This window comes from Lynx canadensis, chromosome A1 (assembly GCF_007474595.2).
Source record: "Lynx canadensis isolate LIC74 chromosome A1, mLynCan4.pri.v2, whole genome shotgun sequence".
Taxonomy (NCBI): Eukaryota; Metazoa; Chordata; class Mammalia; order Carnivora; family Felidae; genus Lynx; species Lynx canadensis.
In genome coordinates, this window is record NC_044303.2 from 128,210,382 (window position 1) to 128,224,225 (window position 13,844).

The window sequence follows — 13,844 nt, forward strand, 5'->3', positions numbered from 1 at the left end:
CCAAAAATAAAAGAGCGAACACATCACAATATCGAAAAAAAAAAGTGGAGTTTTTTCTAAGGCGACAATGTAATGATGGGCTTTGGCCACTAAAACTGTTGTGTGATTGATTTCAGAGGAAATGGTTGGTGATCAGTCCTTATTCTTTCAGATCTTTCCTTCATACTCACATTCATTTTACTCTCATCTATTCTTGTACTGATGTTGATTATCTGAGAAAGATTCTTTTTAAACGCTCTAAAATAATCTATGTTTCTGCAACAATGAGCGTAATTGACAATTATGGCACATTATTCACAGCTCAAACTAACTCTGCCAAACAAGTTACCAAAACATGATGAACACAAGTACACGGAGGTGTGAGAAGGGCACAGTTTTATAATCCCTGGGAAGAACTATAGATTAAAATAGGATAGACTTCGGTGGTTAGGGCCAGGGTGATATAGGAGGATAAAGTAAGAGAAATAAAATTGTAAAAAATATACTGTTTAATTGTCAAATATATTCTACAAAGGGAGAGACCATAAATATTTTACTCACCCTTAGCTAGCCAGAGCCCAGCACAGTTCCTGACACACAGTAACCATTCAATAAACATTTGCTGAATTTTGTAAAGAAAGAGCACAAGCAGCAGAGAAGGAATAATAACAAAAAGAATGAAACCTCTAAAACTACAAGTTCTTATTTCAGTTTGTTGCCAATAGAGACATAAGCAAGAATATTATTTTGGTTCTACTTTGTATATTGTACTTTTCAAAGCAGTTTTACATAAAGTATCTCCTCTGACCTTCTTTGAACTCTGATGAGTGATCACAAGGGAAAAATCCAGTTTCCATATAGTTAACTTTATCAGGGTTCTAAGTTGTGACAACTTTTGCTTAGGTGGTGATTGATACATTAGAGAAAGGAGGCCAGTCTGGGAAGGGAACCATAATTTTTATTTTAACCATAAAACTACCAAAACAATCAATCTTATAAGATAATTGTGAAGAATAATGAATGCGGATACCTCTGCAATGCCATACAAAACGTATCATCCTTCCCAAATTTCTTTTTGCTCTGCCCTCTTCAGGTAGGCACCAATGGACTGAAATGGTATAAATTACTCACCCTGGTCCATGAAAACATAAATTCCTTCCAAAAACTCAGGAATATAAAAGTATGGCTGCAAAAGGGTTTTTGTTTATTTTTTTTAAAAAAGCGTAAGATAAATCTGGTTTACAAACTTGGAACAACATTTTTAAATTCTTCTGTACAAAGAGGCCATTCTAAGAATGCTGAGGGGCATATTTCACCAGGTAGGCTCTTCATTAGAGGCCCAAAACTGACAGCCCATTTAGGTATGCTTTAAATTCAGTGTGCAAAGAATTCTCTAGACACCATGTACCCTCCAAACACCCAGGACTTGTTTCTAGTTTTGAATAAACACTAAACAACATTTCTGTCAAAAAAAAAAAAAAACAGGGAACTTCAATTAAAAGACATCTGGTGAGTGCCAATTTTATCCAAATGTAGAGCATCCAAAAGAATCTCAAGTCAAACAGAGGGCAATTTCATCAAGAAACTAACAAATCCAATTGAGCAGAAGAGATCTTGAATCTCTCCTACTGGCAGGAAGAAAATGATACAGGGCACTCACTAGGAAATTGAGAATTTAATGTAAAATACTACAAGATACTTTAGAATTCAAAACAGAAGTGATTAATGAGGAATTGAAATTTATCCCATTCATTCTCCAGATGAGAAAATTTATAAAAATTCATGAGTTCAGAGAATATCAACAGAAATATTGTAAGGAAAGTTACTTAAAAAATTTTCAATAACTTTTATTTAAAAATATACTGTAACTAGGGGCACCTGGGTGGCTCAGTCGGTTAAGCGTCCGACTTCGGCTCAGGTCATGATCTGGCGGTTTGTGAGTTTGAGCCCCGCGACGGGCTCTGTGCTGACAGCTCAGAGCCTGGAGCCTGTTTCGGATTCTGTGTCTCCCTCTCTCTCTGACCCTCCCCCGTTCATGCTCTGTCTCTCTCTCAAAAATAAATAAATGTTAAAAAAATTTTTTTTTTTAAATATACTGTAACTATAGCCATTTGTGTGTCTCTCCCTTTGACTGTACATTTATGGTTAGCATAAAAGCAATGCTATGAGTAAAGGGAATGACTCAGATAATCAGGCCAAAAGTCTGAAAAGTTAACTCAACTGGTATATCCCCCAACAGGACAAGGAATTTTAGAGATCTAGGTCACTGGACTGGATGTAATAACAAACAGTATTTTAAAAGCCAAATAAGAATAGTGATGGAAGAGGGGTGCCTGGGTGGCGCAGTCGGTTAAGCGTCCGACTTCAGCCAGGTCACGATCTCGCGGTCCGTGAGTTCGAGCCCCGCGTCGGGCTCTGGGCTGATGGCTCAGAGCCTGGAGCCTGTTTCCGATTCTGTGTCTCCCTCTCTCTCTGCTCCTCCCCCGTTCATGCTCTGTCTCTCTCTGTCCCAAAAATAAATAAACGTTGAAAAAAAAAATTTAAAAAAGAATAGTGATGGAAGAGACAATGTTTTCAAATAAAATTAAAATTAGCCCAAGATCCATAAAGAGAATATCAGAACCTCAAAAATCATCATTGGGTTTCACCTACATAAAATATAGAAAATAGTAGAGGAAGAGAATGATATTCACCAGATAATTTTCAGTGTTATCCAACTGAGAGAGTATGTGAAGCCCAGAACATCTGTCACCATCCTTAGGGCATAAATAACATAATGACTTATTCAAATCACCCCTTAAGAATATCAAACTCTAGGAATTTATCCATTCCTTGTAAGCTGTCCAATTTATTGGTATATGGGTTTTCATAATACTCTGTTACAACTGTTTGTATTTCTGTAATGTTTACTGGATTTCTCTTTTCATTACTGATTTTGTTTATTTGGGTTCTCTCTTTGTCTCTCTCTCTTTCTCTCTCTCTTTTGAGAACTCTGGCTAGAGGTTTATTTTGTTGATCTTTTCAAAGAACAAGTTTGTAGTTTCATTGATCTGTTCATCGTTCTTGTTATGTTTCTGTGTCATTTATTTTTGCTCTAATCTTTATTATTTCCTTCCTTTTATAGGATTTGAGTTTTATTTCTTCTTCTTTTTCTAGCTTCTTTTAGGTTTAAGGTTGTTTATTTGATATTTTTCTTATTTCTTCAGTTAGACCTCCCTGTATTGCTATAACCTTCCCTCTTAGAACCACTTTTGCTACATCCCAAAAGTTTTAGACCATTGTGTTTTCATTTTCATATATTTCCATGTACTGTTTGATTTCTTCTTTGATTACCCATTCATTTTGTAGCAGAAAATTATTTAATCTCCATGTATTTGGGCTCTTCCCCAATTTTTTCTTGAGGCTGATTTCTAGTTTCATATAACCCACAAAAACCGAAGCCATAAGAAATAGAAATTTTGGACAGACCAATTACCAGCAATGAAACTGAATGACTAATCAAAAACTCCCAAAAAACAAAAGCCCAGAACTGGACATCTTCACAGGTGAATTCTAGCAAACATTAAAAGTAGGGTTAATACCTATACTTCTCAAATTATTCTAAAAAATGGAAGAGGAAAGAAAACTTTCAAATTTACTATGTTAGTCCAGTATCACCATAATATCAAAAGCAGATAAAGACGCCACAAAAATAGAGAACTACAGGCCAATACTTCTCATGAATATAGATGCAAAAATCCTCAACAAAATATCACCAAATCAAATCCAACAATAAATTTAAAAAATCATACAGCACCTTCAAGTGGGATTTATTCCCAGGATGTAGGAGTGGTTCAATATTCACAAAAAAATCAACATGATACGTCACATCAATAAGAAAGGATAGCAACCATATGATCATTTCAATAGATGCAGAAAAAGCATTTGACAAAGTGTAACATTCCTTCATGATAAAAACCCTATGCAAAGTAGATCTAGAGGGAACATACCTCAACATAATAAAGGCCTTACATAAAAAATTACAGTCAACATCATACTCCATGGTGAAAAACTGAAAGCATTTCCCCTAAGGTCAGGAACAAAACAACAATGTCTACTCACCACTTTTATTCAACATTGTACCAAAGCAATGAGAGGACATAAAGAAATAAAAGGCATACAAATAGGTATGGAAGAAGAACAACTCTCACTATACTAAGACAACATGATACTATATTCAGAAAACATTAAAGAGTCCACCAAAAAACTACTACTAAAGTCACAAGATACAAAATCAATGTACAGAAATCTGTTCCATTTCTGTACACTTATAATGAAGTAGCACAAAGTGAAATCAAGAAAGCGATCCCATTTACAATTGTACCAAAAACAAAAGTATCTAGGAATAAACTTAACTGAAGAGATCAAAGACCTGTACTATGTAAACTATAAAACACTAATAAAAGAAATTCAAGATAATGCAGAGAAATAGAAAGACATTAAATGCAAATGGGTTGGAAGAACCAATACTGTTAAAATATCTATGGTACTCAAAGCAATCTACAGATTTAATGCAATCCCTATCAAAATACCAATAGCATTTTTCATAGAACTAAAACAAAACAATTCTAAAATTTGTATGGAACCACAAAAGACCTGGAAAACCTACACTATCTTGAAAAAGAAAAACAAAAGTGGAGGTATCACAATTTCAGATTTCAAATTATATTACAAAGCAGAAGTAATGGTACTGGCATAAAAATAGACACATGGATTAGCATAACAAAACAGAAAACACAGAAATAAACCCATAGTTATATGGTCAATTAGTCTTTGACGAAAGTGGAATGAATATACAATGGGAGAAAGTCTTTTCAGCAAATGGTGTTGAGCAAACTGTACAGCCGTATGCAAAAGAATGACACTGGACCACTTTCTTACACCATACACAGAAATAAACTTAAAATGGATTAATGACCTAAATGTGAGACCTGAAACCATAAAAATCCTTGGAGAGAGCACAGGCAGTAATCTCTCTGACATCAGCCATAGCAATATTTTTCTAGATATGTGTCCTGAGGCAAAGGAAATAAAAGCAAAAATAAACTATTGAGACTACACCAAAATAATAAATTTCTGCACAGCAAAGGAAACAATCAACAAAAATAAAAGCAACCTACTGGATGGAAGAAGGTATTTGCAAATGACTTATCTGATAAAGGGTTAGTATCCAAAATATGTAAATAACTGATACAACTCAACATACAAAAAATAAATAATCCAATTAAAAAATGGTCAGAAAACATGAACAGACATTTCTCCAAAGAATACATACAGATGGCCAACAGACACATGAAAAGATGCTCAACATCAGTCATCATCAGGGAAATGCAAATAAAAACTCCATGAGACATCACCTCACACCTCTCAGAGTGACTAAAGCAAAAACACAAGAAACAAGTGTTGGAGAAGATGTAGAGAAAAAGAAACCCTCATGCACTGGTGGTGGAAATGCAAATTGGTTCAGTCCATGGTGGGAAAAGTATGGAATTTTCTCAAGACATTACAAAAAGAATTACCCTATGATCCAGTAATTGAACTACTGAGTACCCAAAAAATACAAAAAATGCTAATTCAAATGGATACATGAACCCCTGTGTTTATTGCAGCATTATTTACAAGAGCCAAACTATGGAGGATTCCATCAACAGATAAATGGATAAAGAAGATGTGGTATACATCCACAATGGAATATTATTCAGCCGTAAAAAAAGAATGAAACCTTGCCATTTGCAACAACATGGATAGAGCCAGAGAGTATAATGTTAAGTGAAGTCAGTCAGTCAGAGAAAGACAAATACCAAATGATCTCACTTATATGTGGAATTTAAGAAACAAATGAGCAAAGAAAAAAAAAAAGAGAGAGAGAGAGACAAAGAAACAGACTCTTAACTGTAGAGAACAAAGTGATGGTTACCAGAGGGGAAGTGGATAAAATAGGTGATAGGGATTAAAGAGTATACCTATCATGATGAAAAAATAAAATAAAATAAAAAACAATATCAAACTCTGTTATAGAAGGCATGTTTGTGTCACACCCCAAATTCCTATTTTGAAGGCCTATAGCCCAGTGTGATAGCATTTGGAGATAGGGGCCTTTGGGAGTTCACAATGAGAAAGCCAAGAAGAGAACTGTCATCAGGAACTGAACTGTCCAGCCCCGTGATCTTAGAGTCCCCAGCCTCTACAATTCTAAGAAAATACATGTCTGCTGCTTAAGTCACATAGTCTACCATATTTTTGTTAAGGCAACTGAACTAATACACTCCTTTGCCGCAATGTCTTGATTTTGTATTTATTTGATAAATGACTTTCAATTCATTTTACAAATGGACACAACATGACTGAGAATCACAGAAATTCTTAACTGGTAGGAAAGAGAACTCTCACCTAGTTTAACCACTCCTCTTATGGCTGAATCCTGTGTATAATAAGAAAACTGGCTAAAGGGTCTTGGAAACTATGCTTGCACCTCTTTAGTGAGAGGAATATACTTCATTTCCTGGCATTTCCAAGTAATTCTTTTCTGGGCCAGATATTATCACTCAGCTCTGTAGCTACCAAAAAGCATCCACAACCCTCAAGATAGAATTTACCAACCAACTATTATATGAAAGGAGATTTCCCCTTCATTATGATATACTTTTTCTTTTCTATACACATAGGCACTAAGGCTCAGAAAAAAATAAGTAACTTACTAAAGGTCAGATCTTTAAGCACTAGCGGATTTGAGGACTGAATCCAGGTATCCCAATCCAAAAACAATGATCTTTTCACTGCAAAGAATGGCCTCTAAACTATTTTGATTACATACCCCTATCAGGAAAAATATCTGGAATAGATTTTCCCAATTTATATATGTATCGATTGTACACATGTATTTTGTACATTTATCAAACATAAACAAAAAGTTGAAATTTGAAAAAAGATCACATTTGAAAGTAAATATAAACAGAAGTCCTAATAATTTCTTTTTGAAGCCCAAGTTTGAGATTGCTGCACTTGATCACATTGGCTTCCTTATACCAGGAAAACAGTAAACACCTAGATCAGTGAAAGAACATCATAATACTGAAGAGAACCTAATGGTGGGCTATCGTGATTAGAGCTCCTCATACCAAGAAAGAGTAAATCTATTATTTTTAAGATTATTTTCAAAAGAAATACAAGCTGCTGGAATTAAATCTTTAACTGCAGAAAAATCATACTATATCAATATGTCACAGGAGAAATGCCAAGGAAAATTTGAGTCATGGATGTGATGCTGGGGTCACTGTAAATGGTTCCTTTCTCTCAGGGACCAATGGATTGAAAAGAGCTGCTACAGCTAACAGTAGTTGTTAAAGGATTGGGATAGAGCCTTAACCACTGTAACAAATTAAACTATTTAATTAAAAGCAAAGTTGTTGCTAGAGTACTTTTTTGTGAAATTTTCTAACAGCTTTAAAAAGCATATTCTTTGTTAATTACTTTCTTTCTGTCCTAAATTGTTATGCTATGTAGGTAAAAGGAAAAAATTCTAGATGTTTACAACTAAATGCTGTTCTAGAATAAAATTAGATGACTTCATGAAAACATATTTGAGTCAGGAGAAGGCAAGCTTTAAACAGAGGGATCAGCTGATCCATTATAATTCAGAATAGTAAACAAAAAGAAGGCTTCCCTTCTGCATGGGATTTTCCTGCTTACACTATACATGTATATGCTCTATATACCTCACCAAGCCTCATTTTACCAATTATAGTTTTAAGATAAGATGGTTTTATAGAAAAATTCAAAAATCTGTAATTGTTGTACAAGTGAGACTTGTGCGGCCCCAATAAAGCAGAAGGCAGAACAGCCAAAGCTGTCCCCAGCTTCCACAGATGGCAAAGACACTTCGGAAGGTTAGAACAGACAGAAACCAGCTTATGCTTTTCCCTTTCAGCATATGGACAAAGAAACAGCACCCAGAAAAAAACAAATGTGATCTTAAGCACTCCAAGAGGTATACAACTCCAAGAAGTCACAAAAGAATGTCGAACAGACCCATTAAAATGAAATGTCAGTCCACTAAGAGATGGCTCCAAAACTTTAAAGAGGTTAAGCATGCATATCATAAAACTTCTGGAAGAATCTTCTACTCCAACACTTCCTGTTGCAAATAAATACTTCAAGAAAAGGGTTATCTGCCAGATGAAGGTTTTTCCTTTCCTTCTCTTTCCTTTTGTAATTATTAATTAAATCAGAAAATCCAGAGTTTTTAAATAACAAATGCTACCCACATAATCATCTCTTTATTTTATGATATTTTTCATTTGTTTTTCCTTGAATGCCTTTATTTTTATAGGACTTCATCTGGACACCATAGTTTTTCCAACACTGGAGCTTTTCAGGCACTTGAAATACGTTAAAGGAGATAAGAGATAGGTATTTTTTCTTTTTTCCCCCCCCATCTTTGACACATTTTAAGAATCACAGAGAGGAAAGAACACAGATGGTCTCTCTCACTTATAGGCTAAGGTGGATAGAACTTTCTAATGAGGTTATCTATACCTTTGATGTACCAAGCATTGTGTGTTAGTATCATTTCCCTAACACCCTTTAGAATACCACAGTCAGTAACTTATCAAACGACCCACAGCTGGAGAGTTGAAAGAGCCAGATTTTGAACCCAATTCTATATGACTTTATTTATTTATTTATTTATTTATTTATTTATTTATTTATTTATTAAGTTTATTTATTTTTTATATAGACACAGAGAGAGGGAGAGGGAGAGGGAGAGGGAGAGGGAGAGGGAATATCTCAAGCAGGCTCTGCACTGTCAGCACAGAGCCCGATGTGGGGCTCGAACTCACAAACCATGAGATCATGACCTGAGCCAAAACAAAGAGTCAGATGCTTAACCAACTGGGCCACCCAGGCACCTCTGTATGATTGTAAAGCTCACACTTTTTTTTCAACTACACCAAGCTACCTCTTAGGCAAGTCGTTTATTTCATCTCCCCAGACCTCTGTTTCAATTTCCTTATCAGCAAAATAAAACGGCTGGGTTAGAAGATCTTTAAGTTATCCTTCTACTATAAGGAGACATTATATACCAGAAACTCTATAAGCCCTGTGAAATTTGCTGAAATTCTTATTTTATGACAGATAAATATTAATACCATGTATTCTAAATACAAATGATGCAGATAATTGGAACGGTTATGGAAGTCAGGAATGTAAAGCTTTAATTATTTGTTTTTGATATTTTCACTTGATGTGCAATATATCGGTCTTGCCATTTTTTAAATTTGTGGACTTCTTTAAACGTCATAAGCAAATCTGTGAACCACAACATCAAAATTTAAAATGTTTCATATTTTAATAATCTATGATAAAGAATTGATTTTAAGATTTTAAAATTTAGGTCCATTTATTATAGAAACTTTTATGTAAGTTCATCCTAATATTATTTGATAATATTAATGATATTTGACTCTTTAGACATTTTCACTTAGCAACATAAGTGCTTTGATTTACTTTAAATTAAGGTAGTTTATGCTATTTAAATTTGAATTCATTTTTAAGAAAATAATAATTAATAAATTTTAAAATTATATTCTACTTGTTCAGGAATAGTATAAAAGTACAGATCAAAATTAACCACATTATAATATCAGAAATAGTGAAGAAAAAAAAAGACACCTGTTTTTATGAGCTTATGTTTGAAAGTGTTCAGAAATCAACTAGTTTAAGTCCTGTTTTGTTTGTATCATAAAGAAATAAGAGGATATAATTGAGGCTGCTATTTCTCAGAACTTCTCTACACATAATAGTTTGCAAGAATGGATGGTCTTTCTTTCCAGTAAATTAAAAACCAAATTAGAAATAATTGTCATTATATTTCCCTTGTAGATTTGGTGAAGACAGCTTGAGGTTAAACTTGCAGGATTTTTTTTTTTAATTTCAACTAAAGTGTCCCTCTATTTTCTACATTGAATTAGCAGTTTGGAGTATAAATCCACCTGTTGTCTGAATTACAAAAAATTGCTCCCCAAACTCCTGTATCTTGAAACATTCTCATGTCAATAGCTGTGGACTCAGGCTTAGCCTCTCTCCATTCCCTCCCAGGTTTACACCCAGGCTCTCCACCACAGTGGAAAGACCGCATCTATTTTCTTAAGTTAACTACAAGCCCAGGAGTCACCTTCTATACTTTCCTCTCCCCTAGATCCTACCTCCAATACCTTTCCAAAAAAAGCACTATCATTTTTCCCCTCCTAAATATCTCTTAAATATGTTCATCTTTATCTATCTCTCTACAGTTGTCAGCAGATTATTCTAGCTTTTGTTCTTGAACGTGAAGCCACCACATTCCCTAACACTACAGTCTTTACACACCAGGTTAGCTCTGTCTGGAAGCCCCCTTTTTGCCTTAGTAGGCTAAGTCACCCTTCAGACCACAGACTACCCTGAAGATCCCCTTTTCTCAGGAAAGGCTTGACTGACCTCTCTGACTAAGCCACGTCTTTCTATGATACGCTGCCATTATACTAGGATGCTTCTCTCAGCAGATAACATGGGGTACCCATTCACTCATTCCATTACCACGTAATTACTTACTTGCCTCTGTCTCAGGAAATTTACATTCTAGGATGGAGAAAGAAGCCATTATGTATGAAGACAGGTTGAAAGCGTTTGCCCTACAAAAGGTAATAGGTTGGAGAAATACTGCTTTACACATATGCGTGTGATTCTTTGATGCACATCTGTCTCCCACAGGAGACCTTAAGGACCAACAGCCACTGGGGCCAGGCCTCACTTGGGTACTATCCACATGAGTTCCTCCCATTTTTACTCACTATAACCACAAATTATCCTCCCAAACCAGCAAAATATCACTTTAAGAAAAAAGGTCTTTATTTATATTTTTATAGCTAAAAGTTTTCATGGATCGCTTCCAAATAAATGAAGAATCCAGAGCATTAATCATTAAAAGGGACATTGCACCAGATCTTGAATGTGACAGAGGAAAATATGAACACTCTTTAAGTGTTCAGGAAAAAATGAAGCAATTGTCTAATGATGATCTTTTTTTTTTCCTGCTCTTTTGTACGCCTGAAGTTTCCCAATGACACATACAAGACATGCAGAGACCTGCAGAGAGGAGCAGAGGCTGTTTTAACATTTAGAACATTCTCTTTGGATTTTTAAATGTCATAATGCCAAAGAGAAACATTCTCAAACCCTAAACCAAATTAATTCTTAAAATTTTCCTCATCAAAAATAGGAAACATCTGCCTCTAAGTGTATAACCTTGGATTTTGTAATGGCAAAAATCTAGTGGGGGGGTGACTTTTTCAGGCCAGTGCAAAATGAACTTTTGAAACTCTATGACAACTTCTAACTAGGCAAAAAGTGTAGCTCTTTTCTCTGAGAAACAGCAATCTCCTACCTGCAGTCTTTTAATTAAGTGGAAGCACTTTCTTTATGCCAGTGGATTTTCAAGAAGCCAAGATGCAGTGAAATGAGAGCTCTCTGTTTACATTTAGACCCATGTAGGCAACTCACGTTCTCATAATCTGGGAATCGTGAGGCTTTCCACCAAGACTAAAATTTTTGCACTAAGCAAACCTAAATGGGAAATCTCCTAGCATCATTAAGCATTCACAGTTCCTTAAAGTCACGACAGTTAATCATTTGCTTTTAGAATGTTTTCCCCCCAGAACAATGTTTAATGATCGATTTTTAATTCTCCGAAATATTCTCCCCTTTGGCTTTACACATTTTTTTCGTATCACAAGGCAGTGAAATTTAATGAAAGAAAGAAGGATTATGTAAGTGGTTTACATCCATATTTAACATAGTAAGAAAAACTCAGTCACAGGGGCACCTGGGTGGGTCAGTCGGGTAAGCATCTGACTCTTAATTTCAGCTCAAGTCATGCTCTACGGTTTCTGGGTTCAAGCCCCACATCAGGCTCTATGATGACGGCACAGAACCTGCTTAAAATATTCTCTCTCTCCCTCTTTCTGACCTGTTCCGTCTCTCTCCCTTCTCTGCCTGCCTCTTTCTACCCTCTTCCTCTCTCTTTCAAAAATAAATAAATAAACTTTAAAAATTAAAAAAAAAAAACAACTCTGTAACAGAAAGATGTGTTGGCAGTTCGGTAATTTGTATGCATGTCACCTCCTATTTTAATGAACAAATATATCATGACCGAAGGAACTCCCGGATCCAAGCCATGGCCCTTTATTTTATCTAATAATCCATACAACCAAACACCAACGAGGAAAACAAATTAATTTAGACATTCGCTTGAAGTTTGTTGAATTTCTGTGGTCAGTTATTAAACACACTCGGTACTCCAAGAACCGGCACACTTCTGGGCACCTTCTCATTTTTAAGAAACCCTACTGAGCACACTAGACTTCCCTCTCCACACACTCCAGCATTGCTCACCCTTATAAGTCTGCTAGTTATTCTGTAGAAAGAATCTGAGATGGCCTTGGGCCATCACAAAAGAATCACGGGTTGCAACACAAAGCATTCTCATTCTAGAGAAATGTGTTTGCATTTGTGGTTTTTCTGATGCCTTCAAATAAATGTTCCTACGTCACAAATGCATCTGTTTGGATGCCTTCCCCCCCTCCCTCCGGGTAAATTAACAAAGGGACATGTTCTTAGAGCTTGCCTCATAGAAATTAACAGTCTACTTTCATCCTTGCCTTGGGTAGCTTTCTTCGGGTTGCTCTATGTGCTTATGCTTTCATTTATAAGCTAATACAGATCTAAAAATCATCACTAATTTGGCACCTTAAGAACAATAAATAGGTAACTGGAAAGGAGGCTTACTCTACCTCAGGGCCCTGAGGGTGTTCACTTAAAAAAAATTCTGAAGGAAAGAAAATTAGAGACATAAACTAGGGTAGACAGCTCATAGAAATCATGTCTTACTGATCAAGTATTCACATTTATTCACCATGTACGTAAACTTTTGGAATGTGACTGACTGAAGTACACAACGACATAAACTCAGTTTATCCTTTTGGAATTGCCCAGAAAATTCAGTATACTAGACTTAACTGTCTTCAGTTTCAATTTTTAATCATAGAATTTCTGCATCAATCCAAATATCAGAGTTTCCAACATCACATCATCAGGCTTATACAAATGAATGGTAAGGCACATAAACTGGCTGAAAGAGAATTCTCATCAAATGTCAACTAGGCCACACAGAAGAACAAGTCTTCATTTGTTAATAATCTGCATACAGTCCCAAGAAGCGAAAGTTAACCAAAGGTTCCCACAAGCCTGATCGTGACAACACAGTATTAAAATCTAAAGAAACAGTAAAATATATATATGTGTGTGTGTGTGTACACATTTTTAGAAAAGAAATGAAAACAAAAGGTACTTACACTTTTGCTCCGAGAAAGCAGATCACAGGTATTTCTTTTCATGGTGGTGTTTTAAGTAATTCAAATGGACAAGAGTCGCTTCCAATGTCACTGAGCTCACTGCAACAATTATCCACTCAAAAGCCAACTGGATTCTGAAGAGAAAGGCAAGGAAATGTTTAATCAAGTATATGATTAACATGTGCACTTTGAAATGCTGTCTTAGATTAGGACAATAATTCTTAAAGTATTCAGCAGAACAAGCTAAAATGGTGCTGTGTTTAAATCAACAAAAGTACACACAAGCAGCATTTCCAAAAGAGCTTTTGTCAAATATAAGTTAGAGATTTCAAGCACCATCTGTTTTCCATTAAGTCTTCCAGTCTACATTTTTTAGTGGCTTACAAACCAATAGGTACAGTGGCCACAACTTAGATTTACACGTATGAGATGAAGATG

At 35.4% G+C, this 13,844-nt stretch overlaps 1 protein-coding gene across 1 annotated transcript in view; it reads right to left on the reverse strand.

Moving 5' to 3' along the window:
* The window catches only part of LOC116737743 (cAMP-specific 3',5'-cyclic phosphodiesterase 4D-like), a 171,351-nt gene extending 157,813 nt beyond the window's left edge, over positions 1–13,538 (reverse strand). The window contains exon 1 of the mRNA XM_032593193.1: positions 13,407–13,538. Coding sequence (XP_032449084.1) covers positions 13,407–13,448 — 42 coding nt within the window. The 5' untranslated portion in view covers positions 13,449–13,538. The remainder of the gene's footprint in view (positions 1–13,406) is intronic.
* Between the last annotated feature and the right edge of the window lie 306 nt (positions 13,539–13,844).